At 40.6% G+C, this 21370-nt stretch overlaps 1 protein-coding gene across 1 annotated transcript in view; it reads right to left on the bottom strand.

The window, feature by feature from the left end:
* The window catches only part of nhsl2 (NHS-like 2), a 210980-nt gene extending 189992 nt beyond the window's left edge, over positions 1 to 20988 (bottom strand). The window contains exon 1 of the mRNA XM_084923626.1: positions 20418 to 20988. Within this exon, the coding sequence (XP_084779752.1) occupies positions 20418 to 20712 (295 nt within the window). The 5' untranslated portion in view covers positions 20713 to 20988. The remainder of the gene's footprint in view (positions 1 to 20417) is intronic.
* Positions 20989 to 21370: the final 382 nt, after the last annotated feature.

Raw genomic sequence — 21370 nt, 5'->3', positions numbered from 1 at the left:
GACCCCTATGTAACAGAATGATTGAAAAACAGCGTTAATGCCACCCATATGCAACATCAAACTGAAAACAAAGCAAAAGCAGGCTCGGTATGACTCATAAATGACACCAAACACAAATGTGGAGACCATAAAGAATGAGGTGCTAACAGAGGAAATAGCAGGTCTGTGTGATGTTTACAAACAAACACACACACACACACACACACACACAGAGCATCATGGTTGCCAGGCAGTGGGCTGGTAGCAGGAGGCATGGGCACACACACACACACACACTCGTTAGGGTGTCCGGGTCCATGTGTTCAGAGTCGGAACTGTGTGTTCTGCTGCTTTATCCCTTCTAAAGCTCAGCATCCTCTCCACAACACCCTGCCAATAAAAACGCCCCTGACAGCGCTGAAAGCAGCCAGGTTTTATCTCCTCTCTCCTCCTCGACTCTTTAATCAGACAACCAAAAACTAAACTACCAAAGTTTTTAACTAAGTTTGAGGACCTTTGAGAACTGACTTCTGCTTTCAAATAAATAAAGTTCCCTGTCACTCATTGTTCGAGCAAATTCATGATCATGATTGATATCCAATCCAATCCAATCCAATTTTATTTATAAAGTACTTTTAAAATACCCAGCACAGGACCAAAGTGCTGTACAGAAAATAAGTTAAAAAAAACAATAGAATAACAGAAAACAGCAAAAATAAATAAATAAAACACATAATGCATAAAATTAAAACGGCCCTATATTAAAAGAAAAACAAGATAAAACAGCATTGAATCAACTAAAAACAACTAAAATAAAAATAAAAAATAAAACCAACATCTCACGTGGTGTCAAAGGCCAGGGTAAAGAGGTGGGTTTTCAAGAGTGACCTAAAAACAGGTAAAGAAGTGGCCTGTCTAATCTCTAAAGGAAGTTCATTCCACGTTCCACAGATATAGCATATCAAATAATCCTCCACGACCAAGAATTGTTAAAAGTAATCACCATTTGTTGTGCCTACTGGGATTTTCTTTTTTTTTTTTCAGTTCAATTCAATTTTAATTATATAGCAAAAAAGAAAAGACCCTACAATATAGTACAAAGAAAACAGAGAATGACATGTCAAGTTTGTTTTTTTTTCAAGTGAATCTTCAAAGATTGTACTTTTTTAATCCGTCTGTAAGAACTGAGGCCTAAAGTGATGAATGACATGTTGTGCAATTACAAATTGCAAAGTAAAATTCTCCACCCTGATGTCTACATGCATGCCAGTCCTCAACTGTTAAAACAAATCTGTTCATGGAGTTGAACAGATTTGCTGGTGTTAGATTACAACATTTAAATGTAATATCATTAAGCTACTTAAAAGAACGTCTCATCTACATTACAGAAAATCGCCTTTTTCAGGTTTACCATCACTGTGTAGCACCAGACAGTGGACACGACAATAAAACCCGTCTTACCACCTCACCTGAATCTGTCATGTCAACAGTCATGACTGTCCTTTTTCCTGAGAAACTACCTAATAATATGGTAGAGACAAGCACGCTGAAGAGTCAACTGGAAACCAAACAGTGTTTCCCATGGCTCAGGTAGAGTAAAATTAGGATGGCAGCTTTCTTTCAACAAGGAAAAATTACTGGTTGCCCAGTGGCTACATTGGATTTTTTTTATTTTTTTTTTCTGTTGGAGACATATTGCTAATAGTTATGGCTACCAACAACATCTGATCACCCAGATGTTGAGCATACAACACCCTGGTGAAAGGCCACCTTTCTCAACGTAATCATGATCCGACTTGGACTGACTGTAATCACTCTCAGACAAAATGGCAAAGTTTTACAAATAACTGCTGTTTAAGTTAGAAGACATTCAACTGGTTGGATTCTGGTGGTTATATTCTTATGTATAAACAAGGTTGCCAAACACCTACATCATTTTGCAGTTAAATTGCTGTCATGCAGCAACCATGTCACCGTTTGTGGAGGATTTTCTGTTTCTAATCTGAGGTTCTGGCTAGACTTTGCGACTGTAGCATTAGTGAAACATCAAAGGACCCTCTGTTAAACTTTGTGATAAGGTGATGAAGGCAAGCCATAAGCTCTATTCAAATCAGAAAAACCAAAGAAGAAGAATCAAAACAATAGAGGCAAAAAAGTGCAAGCGTCATGCTAGAACCACATACCTTCACCTGATAATACAATCCAAAAATTAAGCAGATATCTTTTGGTGTGCCACAATGTGTTTAAATTGCGGGGTCTACAGAGAATCTTTCAGTCATCCTGAAGTTCTCCCTTCATGAAGGTTATAATGTTCACTTTTTGGTCTCTTATGGGACTTGTTGAATCATACTACCTTATCTGTTTCTATCTGTCCATTACATTTATATCCGATGAAGAGAGGCCAAATATAGGAACCATTCTTCTCATAAAAAAATCAGTTTGACTTCTCTTCCTTTCCTGTATATGGTTTGGATATCTCCCTCCTCAACAGTGAAGTAATTTCTTCTGATTTTTTTCTTTCTCTCTCCCATTCTCAAATACACACACACACACACACACACACACACACACACACACACACACACACACACACACACACACTCCTCTCTGTTCGTCATCTGGAAGTGATTGTATCCACCATTACAGCATGCCTTGGCTGACTTTACACGTGTTGGTGTTGACAGCCAGCCCTTTGTCCATGATAGAGAGACAAGCTCTGGAGAGACACGCACTGATAAAAAAAACACCTCGTACTGCAAACACATGAAGCCTCTGTCAGCTATCCTATACGCAGGACTGCATTAGAAAAAAATACTCCGAACATGCAGAAACACTGATGGGTTGGGGTTTGGGTTTTTTTCTCGTTTTTTATAGACGTGCCTGTGCATGTTTCAGGGAATTCAATGATTTAATGCATGGAGTCATGTCTGAATCGCTTCCACAACAAACCACAGGATCATTGTAAGTATTATAAAAGCTCAACTATCTAAACCAATTCCTTCCATGTTATCAAATAATTTGTCCTTTAAAGTAAAGTGTCTACTTAAGGGAGAACCTTCAAAGAAATATATAAAATGACAGAAGGTCTTACAAAGGTATAAACCTGCAGGAAAACTCCAGTTCTCCTCAACTGAAAGACATCTCTGATGAGTTTCACATGACTGTCTACCAGTCCAGCCCATGGTTTTATTGTTTTGCTCACCCTAACTAGTTTAACAAAGCTACTCCTAAGACTACTGCACAAAATGCTAAATGGGTAAAGAGTTACTTAATTGTAGATGTTATAAAAGACACATTCTGAAGAATCCTGAGCACAAATCTGTGAGAATCTCGACATGACAAATAAGATGCATATATAGTCATTTCACAGGGCCCCCTGACTGCTTCAATAGGAATTAAGGTGGTAACTCACACCCAGAACGTGAAATGCACTTGACTTATTATTCGTCATTAAGTGCAACCAACTCTGTAAAAGCAGAAGTATTGGCATTTTTAGGCCTAGAGCATTCAGGTGTGTGTTAACACAATGCCACAATCTTCCCAGAAGTGGACATCAGAGCAAAACATCTCCCCAAAATCAGACCTGCAAGAGAAACTGTAAAAAATCCAAGAGCTACATCTCAGACACTACAGGTTTCAGTTAGCATCTTAAATGTTAAAGTTCATGACCACACAATTAAAAAAACACTGAACAAGTGAGGTGTGTTTGGAAGGGTTGCCAGAAGAAAGTCTGTTCTCTCTAAAAAGCATCTCAGCACAGCTTAAGTTTACAAAGCTGCATTCGAACTTCTGGAATAATGTGCTTTGAAGAGAGGAGACCAAAGCGGACCAAAGTATTGTAGAGTCAAATGTGAGGCCATCTGCCTGACAGCTTAATGGGCCATGCAACAGAGCAATGACCCCAAGCAGAGCAGCAAATCTACAAATGAATGGCTGCAAAATCGAAGTGTCAATGTGCTGCAGAGGCCCAGTCAAAGTCCAGAATGTCTGCAAACCTCAAAGAACTGCAGAAATGTTTTAAAAAAGAAGAGTTGGCCAAAATTCCTCTACAACGATGTGAGAGACTGATAAAGTCAACGGGAAACCATTACTTCAAGCTATTGCTGATAAAGATGCCTCTACGAGCTAATGACTCATGGACTGCACTTAGTCTTACATGATTATATCTGCTCTACCCGAAAGAAGCAAATCATTATTTTTTATAAGATTGAAACTCTGTAAAATATCCATCCAATCAAGTTGTTGTGTGATAGATTGATTATTTGTTGAAGTTCATAATGGAGTAAAAAGTTGTGGTTAAAAGTTACCCAATGTATTATTCAATTTATTTCAAATATGTAAATGTATAAACAAGGGTAAAAGAAGTCCCATTAAGAGACGTAATGTAACACAGGCTAAAATAGTTAAAAGAGTTCATGACTATGTTCAACCGGATAATAATCCTTAATGTGACTACAACCTGTGTAAAATTCAATCGGTGATCTACTTGTCAAGCCTGGTGAATAATCCATGTGATTTAGTGATCATGATTGATTAGTTATGCCTGCCGTTGCCGGAAGGGGGAGCTCTGGCCACGATGCCTCATTCGCAATGAAGCTGCTGAAGGAGAAGCATCGTGTCTGAGCGTCGTCATTGACTTATCCCCTTTTCAGGTAATAATTGAGCAATTCTGCTTTTGGACTTTACAAATATGTATGCTGAGTTGTACTGACCGTGTTTCCAAATGTACCAAGAGGATACTAGGAATATTTAGATGATCTGTGTTAACTGTGTTGTTAGGATAAGCTATAAGCAGCTAGCTAAGCTAAGCGCTCTGTTGGTGGCTAGCATGAAGCATTATCGTGCCAGACTGTGTATGAAACATACAGCATTGTGTGCATTTTGCATTTGATCTGGGCGAAGAACATGTTTATTTTGTGTGAAGGGACAAATGCCTATTAGTATTTTTATATGAATATTTTGTTTATTTTCTGTTCATTTCAATTTAATGATCTAAGTTCGTTTATTGATTCATCAGCTGTTTTTGTGGATTCTTACATTCGATTTGGTCTGTGACTTAAAGGAAAGGAAAGAAAACAGTCTTGAGATATATTGTCTTACAACTAACAGAGACTGTACATCGTTGTTAAGATGTTTAATACTTTTGTATGTATGTTTATATTTCTGAATCATTCGCAATGAAGCTGCTGAAGGAGAAGCATCGTGTCTGAGCGTCGTCATTGACTTATCCCCTTTTCAGCCCCTTTTCAGGGTGTAACAGTTGCAGTAATGAATCCACAGTGGCATAAATATGTGCCCCAAGATGACTAGTGAGTGCAATGTTGTGCCTGGAAGGACTTTAAGCAACCCAAGTAGAACTTTAGGTTTCTACTTCTGGTAGAGAGGTCTCAAAGAAAAACATTTAGGTATTGATCATTTAGTCCTGTAATTATTAGTTAGTAGGGATGCAACGATACCAATTTTTTCAAACCAATACGATACCGATACTTGGATCTGAGTACTTGCCGATACAGAGTACAAAAACCGATACTTCTACCACACACACACACACACAAATGCAATGAATTGGAAGACAGGTTTTATTTTATTCTCTGCCGATAATAAATAATATCTTTTAAAAATTACCACAAAAAAATTTCACGTGAAAAATAAGCACTTCTGTTAAATTATTGCAGAGTCTCCACATTGTAATTTAACAAAATATCACTGAACTATTGGCACTGTCTCGAGCTTTCGGAATAATAAATAAACACTTCTGTTTGGAATAAAATAAATACAAATTAGGTTTGAGAATAAAATAAACTTTTAAATTGTTGCAGAGTGTCCATATTGTAAACAAACAAACAAAATAACGAAAGTATTTGGCATTGACAAACGAACTCCCCATCTGCCCGTGGATCATCAGTCCACTGTGCCGTTAAACCAAGGACTGACATCGCGCACACACTGCTTGTCTTTACCTCTTTAGAAACTTTTGGCACCATTATCTCCCTGATGCGTGGGCGGCTGGGAATTTCATATCGCAGCTCGAGTATGCTGAGAAGAATCCTATGTTTTCCACGACTGGCATTGGCTGGTCATCCAGAGCGATAAAATGAGTCAGAGCCTCTGTTATTTTAACTGCCCGTGGATTTTCTCTCGACATTTTTTATCGCTTTTCCAAAACCTGAGTTAAAGTTGGCTGTTCCGGTCCACACTGCTGACATTTTGTTTAGCCTAGCTACAGCAGCCCCCATTTTCTCTTTTTTTATCTGGAGCTGCCAGTCTGACTCGTCTAACCCTGTGCATGTTTAGCGCGGGATGTCCCCCTAGTGGCCAATCTAAAAAACTACAACAAAAATGACAAGCCACCCTCTGATTAATGAAATAAGTTAGTATTGGTTCATGGTATCGGTTAACTTTTACAAGTATGAGTACACACACATTTTACAGTATCGGCCCCGATACCCGATATCGGTATCGGTGCATCCCTATTAGTTAGTAATAGAAGCAATGCTTACTAGGATTGGTTAATTAGATAAATAAACTGGCTGTTTCCATCATTTGTGGGGGTAGTTTTTGAATCTTCTTTTCATTTGGTAATCACATGGCTTGCTTCCTTCAGAATTCAACCCTGTGCAAAATTAAATGCAATCTAGCAGACACTGGCAATTGGATTGGGGCCATATTACGAACCTTGTGACAGCAATGATGTACTTCTTTATAAGAAAAGCTGAGGCTACATGGCAATCAACCAGCTTTTAGCAGTTGTTGTCTGGTTAATTGGTGCTGAAAACTGTCATTTCACAAACTATATCTAGCAACTAGATATAATAGAAACAGAATAATCCAAAATAGCATTCGAAGTCATCCATGAGTTTCTCCATGACTGCATTCAGTGAAAAGGAGTGTGTAGGAAATACCAAACCTGACCTGGCAAATCTCTGCAACTACCTTGTTAATCATCAGCTGCTGGAGTCACACTGGTCAGCTGAAACTTTTTAATATAAAACCAACCCTCATGCCTCATTCTGGATGCATCATCATGCAATGTTACAGTCACATCCCCTCGCCTGGATTTACATTTTACTAGCAGTGCATCATCTGTGGTGTATTCAGTTTAGCTTACTGTGCTTACATACTGCTGCCATCATGCAGCCTGCATCTGCTCTTTGAACAATATGCCTCCACTGAGGCACACTCTGTAAACACACACTGCCTGATAGGAATCTGCCCTATAGGAGACAGCGTAAACACCGTCCCGAGGCCTCGTCCTCAGGTCATACAGAGGAAACAGAGGAGAGAGGAGAAGAGGTGATTGGAGAGAAGAAATGTGGAAAATCTTGCTGGACTCAGAGTGCTGTTCTGCACATGTACAGTATTTCATCACAGGGCCTCTTCCTGCATTATATCACTGCTGTTACCCAATCTCCTGCACTCCAGTGGCATTTGTTATTTCTTACAGTGTGGGGAAATTTGGGGATCACTAGGACAATTCCTCTCTGGTTCTCTTTTTCTGCAGGGAAATTTACACTTTTACAGTTTTATCACAGGAGAATAAACTCCAAACCGAATCATGAAAGTTAGGAAAAGCTCTGATTAATAAAATACTATCTTAGGGAAACTGTACTTTGACTATTGGGTCAGAAGACAGATTATAAACCCTAACCGTTGAGGGGTAAGATTAGAACAGCAGTATATGACTACCACTTCATTTACCAAACAGAGATGGAAAGCAGTAAAATGCTCATGTGAGAACTTTATCTAAGCTGATATCCACGTGGATAAAGTTGTTAGTGAAACTTGTCTGATGATGTCACTAACAACTCATGAGAGATTTGAATATATATACAGTTCTTAATCCAAATGTATTATTTTATCTTTTGTGATGACAAAGCTATTCCTCAGGATGCTGAACTACTCACTTTATGTACATTTTTACTTTGCATATATTATGTCATTGTTTTACAGCTATAACATATGCGCTGATATGATGCAGAATTCAGAAAGCAGAACTGCAGAATCTGTGTCCATCTTTCAGACACAGTGTGTGCTTTTGGCACAAATAAAGCTCTTAAAACATTCTCAACGCAATAAAGAAATGATACATAAAATGAAATAACTTTGGTTTGCATTTTTAAAAAGTGCTAAAAACTTGTTTTCTTAGCCACTTGGGGGCAAAGGAAAAAATAGTGAACCCAGTTTTAAAACCAATAAATTTTTAAACAAGTAGCCACTGCGTAACATTTAGATGTTAATTTCTTTTCACGCTGCACAAGGAAATACATGCTGTAACTCTGTAGCTGCCAGCCAGTCTCTAACTGTGCCATTAAACGCTGAGCAGATACCGCAAAGTGGGTTTTTAGGGCTTTAATTTTGAAAAACAAAGCTACCTGATAGAGCTAAAAACAATGCTAGTTCATGTTTAATATTGTCAGTTAGTTAATGCTTTGCTGCTATAAAAATACAGATTCTAACCACTTTAAGTCACAAGTTCTCAAAGTTTTTTCTGGCACAACCCACCTAAGAAGCCAAAAAAAGGATCAACAGCCACGCCTCACATTTTCTTTTATCAGTTATTAACAATGAAGGAGTCAAAATGAATTTTACTTGTTTTCCTTTAACAGTCCTTCATACACATTAGTTTCACTTCATATTTTCAACTGGTTGTCCACACCACACCTGCAGTTGCTCCATATCTCACCAGTGGGGATGACCCACTGGTAAAGGAGAACTTTCCTTGAGCATTCTCCACTAAAAGTGCTTCAAGTTCTGGCAAATACGAAGCTGAAAATACATGCAAAACATTTAGGCACTAATATCAGGGCCAATTTAAATGAGCTGCAGGGTGTTTACAACAAAATCAGACTCAAACATTACTCAGTTTTCTGAGTAAGTGACACATATTTGTTTTTACAAAATTACATGTTTGACTGCAGGGCATAGTTTCAAAGACTTTTCTTCACAAAAACAGTGACAAATGAAATATCAAATGAAGAAAAATGACAGAAATGTCTGTGTTTTTCCTCGTCTTGATCCTCCCATCCTTCCTGGATTTCCCTCCTCCTTTCTTTCTTTTCCTCTCTCTTCACTTTGTGCCTTTTCCTCAACCCATTAATCTTTTTTTCTACTTTGCCTCTGATTTTTCTCCATTTCTCTCATGCCTGTTCAAGCTGTTCACCTCTGTGTGTGTCTGTGTATCTACACATTGACAAATTGCTGCTGATATTAGAGAAAGACACACTACATGTCGTTCACAGCATGAGGCATCAGCACAAAAGACTACAGCACACATGCACACAGGATACAGTGGCTGTTTGAAGCCTATACAAGCTCTAGCAGAGGGTGCAAAATGTAAAAGTTTTATTCCTTTTGGCTATGCATTTGTTTGTTTTATTGGTAGAACATTAAGTCCCTTTATTTAACAATAAATGTGTGTGTTTGTTTTGCTGTTGTTGTGGGGACATTATCAGGAAATGTTGATATAAATCATTAAAGTTTACACTGGGAAAGGTTTAAGGTGCATAATTATAAGACAATGTCCTCTGAAGTGTCTGATGTGATGGAAACGTGTGTGTGTGTGTGTGTGTGTATGCGGGCGTGTGTGTGTGTTCCTGTCTAGCTATCTTTGTGAGGACCGAAATCTGCATTCTACTATACTTGTGAGAACCAACAGTCACTTGTGAGGACACACTCACCGGTCCTCACAAATTTGAAGGCATTTAAAGGCATTTTTGAGGCTCAAAATGTGGTTTTAGTGTCAGGGTTACAATTAGGTTATGGTTAGGTTTAGGGTAAGGGTCAGGCATTCATTTTTAATGGTTAGGGTTAGGAATGAGGGTCCTCACTAAGATAGCTGAATGGGGTTGTGTGTGTGTGTGTGTGTGTGTGTGTGTCAGAGAGAGAGAGAGAGAGAGAGAGAGAGAAAGGGCCAGGCTCTCAGCCAAGACAGGAAGTTGTTAGTAGGCTTTCTTCTCTGACTACGTACCTGAAACCACAGCTCGCTTTCATAAACTGCGGTCATAACAGCACTTTCACTCTCTCTCTCTCTCTCTCACACACACACACACACACACACACACACACACACACACACACACACACACACACACATTGGGTAATTAACAGCCACTCTTCCCACAAAGACTACTATAGGGGCTTGTGCGCCACCTCCAAATAATCCTAACTTTATAAACCAATGGCTCTCTCTCACACATTAAAACTGGGCAGTCACACAAAGCCTTGCAAGAAAACACCCATACTCATGCTTTCAGAGTGAGTCAAAAACACAAAAATCATCTACTAGGATGACAGTAGTGTAACTGAGGCTGTCTGCTGAAATACATAGAAACCTAACTTCTCAACATTTGAAATGTTTCACATTATTGGGATAAAAATTTTACCCAGAAAGATAACTTTATGAAAGTATTTATGAAAATATGTGAGGACCTAGAAGGCTTCCCTGCAGAACACCAAGTTCAACAACACTAGCTGAACGATTCTTCCTTCAAGTATGAAACTCGTCAAACACAAAACAGAAACACAGTCTGTTGATTAACATGTTGTGATCACAAAACACTCAAGTCTTTTTTAAATCTGCTATCAATTTTAGGAAAACTCATTCAGACATATATTCTTACTTTGTTTTGGGGAAAACTTTAAGTATTCTTATTTAACTTTTATAACATTTATAGGCTGTTGGTGGAAGAAAAATCAACAATGTAGTACCAAATAGTGACAAAATTCAGGAAATGTGATGATACTTTCTTTGGTCCGAGAGGTTGTAGGTGTTAGATATACTGGTAACAATAATCTGTGGCTGTAACAGATGCATGACAGCTTGTGAAATAAAAAGATATATACCAACAGTTGCGCATGAAACACGAACAGCACTAAAAATGCACATAGCCCTCGTGCCATTGGACATGAGTTTGTTAGGTTCCTGAGCGGGTCTGGAATGAGACCAAACTGTCTTCATATAAAGAAATTGGTTAGTGTTCAGGAACAACCCAAAAAGCACCATGGCTAAAGCCACACCAGCATCACTGTCCACGGTGAAGGAAGTTTGTCCATCACCATGAAAGAAGGCGGAAAATCGATTCTAGAAAGACCAAAGAATTTACCCTAAGACAGTTTATGTCTGTGTTTGGTTAATGTCTACATGTTTCTTCAACCTTAATTTAACCAGGAACTGAAAATCCTGAGATTAAGAATGACGTTTTTGCTTGGGTGTCCTGGGAAGAACAGGCAATTTCCAAGCAGAAAAGTCTTACCCAGGTTTGAACCCAGGACCCGTCTGCAGTGAGGCAGCAATGTTAAACACTGATCCACCATGCTGTTTATACATGAAAAACATCTCATTTAAAGTATATACATGTTGAAATTTTGAAGTTATCGTTTGTGAATTCCAAAAAATGAAACTTTTAAATGATGCCCTCCCAAAATAACATGATCAGCATTCCTTTAAAGTTTGTTTATGTTTGCAGCTCTGAAACTGCTAGTTTTCTGTGACATTATATAATACAGCATTTTGATGAATAATTCCACCTAGTTTATGAGAATGTGCAAATGAGATTTGCCTCTGGAAATTTGGCAGATCCAAATACTGATTTCAACTAAAAACAAAAATAAGATTTTTTTTTTTTTTTTTTAAATAAAAATTTGGAGTGGTGGCAGGAAGTTTTTCAGTCCTGCTACCGCTGCCCTCTGAATCACCAGCTGTAGGAAGAGAGATGGTGGGGGAGGATGAGGAGAAGTGAATGTTTTGGCTCAAGGAAAGAGTTCACGGACTGTAGATATGATTAAAAAAACTGTGGGATTACAAAACACCTCCATATCCAAAGCCGCGAAGTCTAAAATCAAACGTTGACCATAGCTAAAAACAGGTTTTAGGATTATTTTCGTCTCCTGTCACAGAGGAGAGTTGGAAGATGGAAAAAGAAGAGAAAATGTGAGAAAGGAGGGGAAGGGGATGAGATGCAGGGATACTAAGTCATGAGGGCGACATCCACCCATGGGAACGAGATAGAAGGGGGGAGGGAAAGTCTTTTAAATCATTTTCTTCCCATTGGCTCTTTGATTAAGATGATTTAGGTTCAAATAGAGGAGCAAAACAATTTCTGTTCTCTACATGCTGAATGATATGAACCAAATTAAAATGTCCCCTTTGTTCAGATAAGCCATCGTTTACTTGATGTTAGTATTTTCCCTGTATAATTGTCTCTACCTTAAATATAAAGCATCTTGAGGCGTAGTTTCTGGTGTAATGTTGCTTTCATTAAAGTATTTTCTAATAAATTTCTACACTTTTATGTGATAATAAAAACCTGCAAAAGTGGATGAATCTTTCACATATTGGTGCAGCAATTAGCAAGAACAAAAGAAAACACCACAGTGATCTCCTGAGGCCACACCCCTATTCAGTGATGTCACAGCAGGTGCTTTGCCTTTAGCACCTCAGGAATAACACCTGCTGTGAGCTCAGGAACTAGGAATTGTCCACAAGCGGATTACAATGTGCTTTTCATGCAAACGTCTAACACGACTGGGACTGTGAGGCAGAGCAGGGAACATTTTGTTACAAGAAACTCAAAAAAAAATCAGTGCGAGGTCAAAGAAGGAATGTGGTTTCCCACATAGTATAAAGCTGGAAACAGGCACAAAAAGAAAACACCAAACTCTGGTTCCCATTCACATACTTGGGATACTCCTGCCCCACTTTGGGTCAACAGCAGCCAACAAAAAATGGCAGGAAATGAGCCCAGTATGAAAAAAGCTGAAGAGGAGGTGTTTCAGAGGGCAAACTCCTCAAGTTTAGGCCCTTCTGAGTGACAACTTCCAGTGGAAAGTGGACACACACACATGCACACACACATTCCTCCCGCTATCACGCTTTCCAAAGTGACGACTGACATCTTCTTCCTCTCTGTATCAGTGTGACTCCTCCCCTCCTCTCCGGGCGCAGGAAGCCAGCTCCGATTCCCTCCAGTGTTTCACCGTGCAGAGATCTTGGAAGCGGCTCAGGAGATCCGACTCCTGTACAAAGTCTACACTGGGTGGAAAAAATCCCCTCATCCAGGCTGGGAACATGTGTTTTACTGTGTGTGCAACTCCACTTTTTTTGGCAGGTGGAGAGGGGGGATTGTCAGTGGTTGTTATTGGAGAAAAAGCACAGATCCAAGATTTTTTTCTTCAAATGAATGAGGGAAAATAATGTGAGTGTTTCTCATCCTTACAAATTGGAAAACCCTCAACTATCTTAACCTAACCAAACACTAACCACAGGTGGCGCTCAATGAGCAGTGTGCTCAAACATGGGGCTGTAGTAGGAGATAAGTCTTCCATAAAGACCTCCGATGGTGGGCTCTGTTTTAAGCCTTTCCAAAACCAAACTCATGAGAGCAAGTGCAAGAAATGGATTATACTTATAAGCTGCAAATTACCTAGCTTACTTCATACAGTCAAAGCTCCAAAGCCCAGGGCGTTTTATTAGAGCCTCCCGCAGTTTTTAAAAGTCCCACTCAGCATTGTGTGGTATTCATCCCAAGTTTACTTGATCATTGTGATCTAAAAACTGACTGTAGCTTCAGAGTTAGAGTAAACAAACACACCACTTAGTCCTTCAAAAGTGAAAACACACAAAGGAATATATATTTAAAAAACTACATTCACAAATTAAATAATGCCAAATACTAATATTGCTATTAAACAATTAACCTCATCCCCAGGACCTGACTTGGTGGTGTGGCCCATTTATTGAAGATTCTTTGGTGTTCTGCTGTTACTCAGTGAGCTATAGCTTAAGTGCAAGTGATCAGTAAATGTTATTTGTGAACAAGCAGTGTTACTGTTGTTATAGGGCTGTTTTAACCCAACGCCTGATCTTCCCCTTTCCTTAACCAAGTAATTTTTACTAGCTAAACCTAACCAGTGATAGGAAGTGAAAGTAAAAAGTCAGGTAGGGAGAGTGGGGGTGCAAATCATGAAGGTCCCAATGAACATGAACAAAGTCTCCTGGCTGGTAACCACTGACAGAGTAGAGATGCACCGACTGCAGTGTTCTTGGTTGATTCTGATTTTTTTGAGCTGCCAAATACCCCCCCCCCCCCAAGACCTGTAACTCCCACATATACAAACAAAAATAAACTTTTCATAATTTCAAAGCAGATATTAAACTTTGTCTCCCCCATCCCCTACCCCCAAACGATGAGTTGCAAGAATGAGTTGCTGTAAACCTACCATTACCTGACATATTTAAGCTTACAAAGCAAAAGCAGGAGCAGCTGAGTCACATAAGAAAACAAATATCAGGTACCTACACTAATTTCCAGAATGTTTATAACTTCACGCTATACCAGGAGATCAACATTAACGCTTTTCTGTATCCCCATAATTGTCCCCCTAACTGCTTTGACCTTTTGCTTATACTGAGGCTCCTTCCTTTAGCTTTAGTGCTGCGGGAATTGACGACTTGTGTGTGGCTGGGTGCAGTAAGGAGTGTATGTGATGTGTGTGTGAGCATGCGCGTGAAGGAAACGCGGGGAGCGGAAGAGAAGAAAAGAGAGAGAGAGTGTGTCATGGATAGAGTGGGCGACCGGGAGCGGCGTTCTAACGGGCTACAGCCAGCAGTGTGTTTTCGAAGTGTGCAGTACTGTTATTAAAGCCTCATCTCTTCAGTACTCTCCGGTGTCCCGGCTGATTTCTGTCTGCCTCACTACTCCACAAAAGTGAAGGGAGTTAACCCCGAAGGTGGACAAACTTCGGCCCTGGAGGAAGCATCTCCCCTTGCGTCTCCCAACCACGGTCAGGGGACTGACGGCGAGGAATGGTTAACATTTAGCTTGAGCCAATAATCCTTTGTTAGCTTCTTAAAAATGTCCATGTTCAGCCGAGTGAGGGTGATTTAGCTGGCATAGATTCGGTTTGTTGTTACAAACACTGGTGAAATTTGTGACTTCCTCATTCACAGTATGAATGTAACTACTACGTGTCCGGTTGATAATCGAACTTACGTGAGACTGACTGAAAATCAGCCGAGTCTATATCTAATCTTATAACATGACTTTACACTGTAGCTAATGTTGGCACAGCTGCTCTGGAAATCTCCCAGTGTTTACTGCAACAGCTTTACTGCATTTATACTTAAAGTAGGGGAGTGTAACTGATGAGTTTAATCTTTATCTTTTAACTTCAGTCGAAGCATGTATAATTAGGCCACTGCTGATGCCACTGATGTCATGAGATATACTATTTTAGCATTAGCCACGAGCCTCTGACAGAAAGCTAAACAGAACATTTGCCAGAAAAATCAAAGGAAAGTATCAAAAATGACATAAAATGTCTGTTTCACCTTGTGTAGTTTTTTTAAAGCAAAATAGTCACAAAGAATAAAATCATCATCAACCAAGCAGTTACTACTGATGCGAGTCTAACGTTAGCAAGAGGCTAAAGTAGTTAATAAAACAGACAACTCAAAGGAAAATGAAACAGATGGAAAATAATTATGTTTCTATTTCTTTAAATATTCAAATAAAGTAGCCAGAATCTAGCTTCTATACAGTAGAACCGCCAACATTACAAACCCACTACAACTACTGAGGGGTGGGGGCTTTGATCCTTTACAAAGTTATGAGTCGTATTAATAAAAGTAAAAGCGGTCTCTTTGTGTTCATTGCAGAGAGGTTGTTTTTTTTTTAAAGGATTTAGCGCTTTAAGCATCACTCAGGCTCTGAGCCTGAGTTCTGCAGGAGGTTTCTACCTGTTAAAAGGGAGTTTTTTCTCCCTGCTGTCGCCAAGTGCTTGCTCATAGTTTGTTGGATTGTTGGAGTTACTCTTAGTAATGTAGGGTTCTTATCTTACAATACAAAGTGCTTTAAGGAGACTTAGTCCTCATTTTTCTGTTGGTGAAATTCAAATCAGTGTTTTCCATCCCTGCTGAGACAGTAGGAGGTAAGAGAGAGGGAGAAAGAGGCGGTGAAGTTCGGATGACGATGGAAGATGAAGGCCCAGGCGGGCTTGTATTGATTATTAAGCTGTGCGCTTCGGCCCACGTGTTAGCGATACAGTAAGAGCCCACACAGGATTTTAGAAAGGAGAGCGAAGAGTGAGGAGCATCAAACACCGATGAGCTCATGTATTAAAACACACGCACACACACTGGCCAACACATGCGTGAGTTTGTCTCTGTAAAGTAAACCAGAGGACGAACTGCATTTTGTTTTATCTGCCATGCTCTCCTCCTTCCAGCTCTACATCTGGTCTGTTTTAAGAGGGACTTTCTCTTTCTGTCTTATCGTGCTGTACGTGTTCACAAACACACACACACACACACGGCCTGCTGACAGCCTCGTAAACTCATGTTCACAGTCAGCTTGCTTTATTCATCCGCTCGCTCTCGAGCTGCAGTGCAAACACAGTCAAAGCTGCCTTCGATAAGTTTGTGCAAAGTTTGCAGAGCGAAACAGGCTCGCGACCACAGTGCAGATTTCCCATCATGCATCTGGCCATCTCTGTACCATCAGATGAAAGCATCCACAAACGTGTTAGATATTACAGAACAGGGTTTTTTTATTGCGTCATTGGACCGATTTCCAGCCTTTTGTTTTTCACAGAATCTGTTTGATTCCACTGCCACGTGTAAAATCAAAACCAAACCCTCTTTATGCTAACTCTGACCGACGTCCTCACACGGTTGTCTCTTTTCAAGTGTCGCTCCCTAATCCGTCGTAACTGGTAGGCACACGCAGCATAGTCTCACAGCAGAAGTAATAATGACTTTTAATCTGCTGATGTGTGTTCTAGGAAATTAATTTTCCCTTATTTGTTTCGTGTCTCTGAAGATAATTTTTCATCAGACCAGTCTCATATGTGCACAGCCAAGCCCTTGTAAACAAAATGAATATTTTTCACTTTTAAATGGTGGGAAAACTCAGCTGCAAACTTTTGCAGCTTGTACCAGGGACCACAGTTAAATCATATACATGCCAGATGTTTACACTTCTTTTCTGTTATTCTGCTAGAGCAGGAAAAACTGTATTCTTATTCAAATGACTCTAATTTGGTTTTACAGCTTTTCCTACTGATAAAGTCGTCTTTTTCGTATGTTTAGATATCTCGGTGGTTAAATGTGCAGTTAAACTTCTCACACCCACAGAAAGAGGAGTTTCAGTGGTCTGGTATGTATTTATGTATGTGGCCCACAGTGTAAAATGGGTTTGACGTCCCTGCCATACACGGGACAGAAGATGAATTACACTTCCAGGTCTGAAAAGAGAAGCCAACAAGGGAATCCCTTAAAGCTGCATTCTATTTTAATGACCACCAGGGGGCGATAGCCGTGGCTGTAAAGGTCTTCCTGTCCAGTTCACTATGTTGCCCAAGGACACTTTGACACATGGAGTGGAAAAGCCAGAGATGTCTATTGGTAGGCAACCTGCTCTATAACCTCAGCCACAAATGCTACAGTACCAACATGCTTGGTATGTGTCGTATGTGGGGTTGGGGGAGCCAGGGATCGAGGCACAGACCTTCCAATTGGTAAACGACCCACTCTACCACATGAGCCACCCCAAAGAAACCAATGGGAAAACCGCCACTCAATTTGTGTTACACTGAATCGTCCACTTTGTACATTTTGCTATTTTAATGACAAATTCTTAATTACCAACAACAGAAAGAACATACTCCATAATACACGTTGGAGGTTATGAACTGATATGCATCTTTCTTTGGGTTTTTCTTATTTGGTCTTTTACCGATGCCATCCACATGTCTATCTTATAAGGGCCAGATACCAAGTGTCATGACATTTGGGCCACATCTGGCCCACCCAGGCATCTGCCATACCTCATGTCAAGCCTGGTTCGTTGATTCTTAAACCACATCTGGACCACAAGACATCTGCCAGAGTCATAACCAATCCACAACTGCCAGAATAGGTCCAAATGTGTCTGCTACACAGACCAAACACGACACTCAAAGTTAGAAGAAAGGATGCTTCAAAACATGCCCAACGCCAGTGGATGATCATACTGACAGCACCCTTGGTAAGATGTCACTCAGTACATTTAATCAACTACTTTAGTAAAGTACCCTTAATATACATCTACTTTTTTGTGTTCTACTGCTACTGGGCTATATTTTAGATGCAAATACTGAAGGTTTAACTCCTTATCTTTTATTTTAAAGCTTTAATTAGTTACAATGTGGTGAATTTAAAACAAATCTACTAATATATAGTGTTGTTGTATAATTCAAGATAAGTGTAGTCTGCAACCTAAAATGCTTAAAAAGAAAGCTGCTGCACTTTAGTTTTGTAAAGATGCTCTCATCCGAGAGGCTTCATTAGCAAATCCACTGACTTCCTCTCACAGACCAAAGACACGCAAGTTAGTGGGGATAGGTTAATTGGAAACTCTAAACTTCCCATAGGTGTGAATGGTTTTCTGTGTCTATATTTAGACTGGCGACCTGTCCAGGGTGTACCATGCCTCTTGCCCTAAGACAGCTGGTATGAGCTCCTGCAACCCTGAAAAGGATAAGCGGAAGAGAATGGATGAATGGAGAATGGCACATCAGCTGTATGTGCAGTACACAGCAGTGAGTGTGCTAAGTGGGAAATGTAGCCGTCATAGTTAGAGGTAGACCAGGGTTATATAGCTCCGGCCTGAGGGTACAAGTGTGGATGGTACATGAGATCTTCAAGAAACTAAAGAAGTCCAGCTGTCTTCTTTCTAGGCACCCAGATATCTACACAGCGATACATTGAGTGTAACAATAAGTACTCTGAGAGCACAAACCTCTGCCAAGGCAGCTCACTCTGTGGGCCATATTTACTTTTAAGGGAACTCTATTGTATTTTGGATATATATTCATGAATGTACTTTAAGTTTGCAGCCTGCACTTTGCACCTGTAAAAAACAACTTTGTGTTATTTACCTTTAATATACCTGACATAATTATCAGTATGATAATTTATTATTACCTTTTTCTCTCTCTTAGCAATATTTTCCTTCAAGACATGACATATTTTAGAGGTCAACCTGAAAGAAGGGTACATGTGAAACCCAAAGGTGAGGTCAGAGGTCAAACGTGACATGATGTTTTACATCTTTATATGGTACTTTCTATAATTTGGACAACACACGCCACACTATCATACTGCAAGGCCTTGAAGTTGACCTTGAAGACCTTTTAATGTTAGATGACGTCACTCTACACCCCTGCAAAGATTTATCAGAATTCATTCAAAACTTTCTGAGCTACTGTGTTTGACACGATGACCATGTAAGCACGTGGTCAAAAGCACTGAATCCCCTTACTCATTCTTTACTTTTCCTTTAGCAAAGTCTTTAATCCTAACCCTCATTTCAGCACTTTGCAAAACACATATTAATACAAACTGATGTTTAAACTTCAAGCAGCACATCTGTATTTGTGCCCAGGGCTGCAGGTGAGCCTGAAACATGTGCCTGCAACAGATTCCCAGAACATCTTGGTTTCTCTGATAACTAAACACCAAATAACTAAATCTTCTGCTCATCTCTCACTTATAAAATCCACAATCTAGAGTAACCTGTTAATGAGACTCCAGCTTTCACAGCTCACATCTTGGCTCACCTGATGACGCACATGATTAATAGTGGGTCAACGACCACCTCCTGAGGGGAAACCCCCACTAGGGTTTAGATACTTGAGCCTCTCCGCTTTTTGGTTTTAGAACTGAAGAAACATCTTCAACAAACTTATGTATGTCGCTTTTTCCAAGCTCTTAGGATCAGAGTAGACATGGTTTTCCCTCCCCGGAAAACAGTTACACCCCTCTGCTCACACATCGTTCACGCAGGCAGAGGAGCCGGCAGCTGAGGTCAAACTGTGTTTACAGATAAACAAGAGGGAAGACTACAGCGACAAAACTCTAAAACACTCATGACATCCACGCATTTTCACCCACTTCACATTCCACTCTCCACACCCACAACGTGCTGCTTTCAGGGGCATCTGGTAAACGTGCACACCCCTGAGCCAAAGTCGCATGCCGTCCCGAACAGCTATGAAGCCTCGGTCACTGCCGAGCGGACATGAACTCCACCTCCTCAACCGTCACGTGTCAGCAAATTAAATCAAACATGTAGTTTCATCTTCCCAAAGTGACCTGCGGTGTTTCCCGCAGTAACTGAAGGCAGAGCGCTCTGCTGACAGCTGACAATAACAAACCTCACACTCGCTCACGCGCACGTGCAGGGCTGGCCCTCTGTCACTGTGGAGACTGTCACAGTGAAACCCCAGAGTGTCAGAGCGCGCGCTGACTCCACAAAACTTTCACCCAACTCAAGTCACCACACACAAGACTAAAAACAAACCAACAAACAGCTGAGCTCTTCTGCAGGAGTGAGCGCAGGTGTGAGCTCCGTCAGCTGAACTTAAGCGTCTTCTTTTTTTCTTTTTTTTATCTCTCTTACTTCTCGGTGGAGGTTTGCTGACCAGCTCTGCGACGTGCCTCTGCAGTCGGACCACTCTGCCCTCCAGCGCGCAGGACCGGTGGCAGATGGACACAAGGTCTCCCTCCAGCTCCTCCAGGATGCTCACCGAGTGCCGGGACAAATCCGAGAGCTGTCGGAGCACCGAGCACAAGGTGAAGCTGCACACGTCCGCCAAGTCCCCGAAAATCTCCCCTTGCTCCTGCTGGTGCTGCAGCCTCTTGCCGTCGGGCTTGCACACATCTTTCGGAAATATCGTGCGTTTACAAAAAGGCATGATTTCTCTCTCCCGCCTCCTCTGATTCCAAAAATATCAAACTCCTCAGACAGTCAAGTTATATCCCCGTGGACCTTCTCCCTCCGGGTGGCGCACAGCCACACGCCACGGATCCTCCGGGAGGTAAAAGTGCGCTGCTGGCTGAGGGGCTCGGAGCGAGTTGCGCGTCGTGCGCCCTCATTGTTTTTGACTGCAAGCGAATTTTTTTTTCTATTTTTTTCAGTGGAGAGGAGAGAGTCGGCTGCTGCGAGGACTGTAGTCAAGATCGGAAGAGTGTGACAGACGAGATTTCCTGTTAAAGCTTCAAAATTAAAGCCCGAATTTACTGCGTTTCTTATCGGGGAATCGCACATATAAAACCCCTGAACCGAATAGCTTTATGCAGCTTCAGCTTCACGTATAGAAACATGGTTCTGTTTTATGAGACCTTTTTGCGCTGTTATCGCCACTTTGATAGCATTTCTTTTACTCTTTACACCCTTTTAATATTTTCAAACATGCTTTTATTGTGAAAAGATTCACCCCGCGTCAGATCTTTTTATGTCGGGCTTGACGCAGCGACACAGTGTGCAACAGTCTGGTGTTTCCCTTGGAGGAAACCTGTCTGATGGAGGGAGAGATGAAGAGAGGAGGAGTAGGAGAAGAAGATGGAGGAGGA

Source organism: Perissodus microlepis, chromosome 3 (assembly GCF_051167445.1).
Source record: "Perissodus microlepis isolate ML-2025 ecotype Zambia chromosome 3, ASM5116744v1, whole genome shotgun sequence".
Classification (NCBI taxonomy): domain Eukaryota; kingdom Metazoa; phylum Chordata; class Actinopteri; order Cichliformes; family Cichlidae; genus Perissodus; species Perissodus microlepis.
Note: the sequence above shows the minus strand (reverse complement) of the source record. Positions and strands in the feature narration are given on the sequence as shown.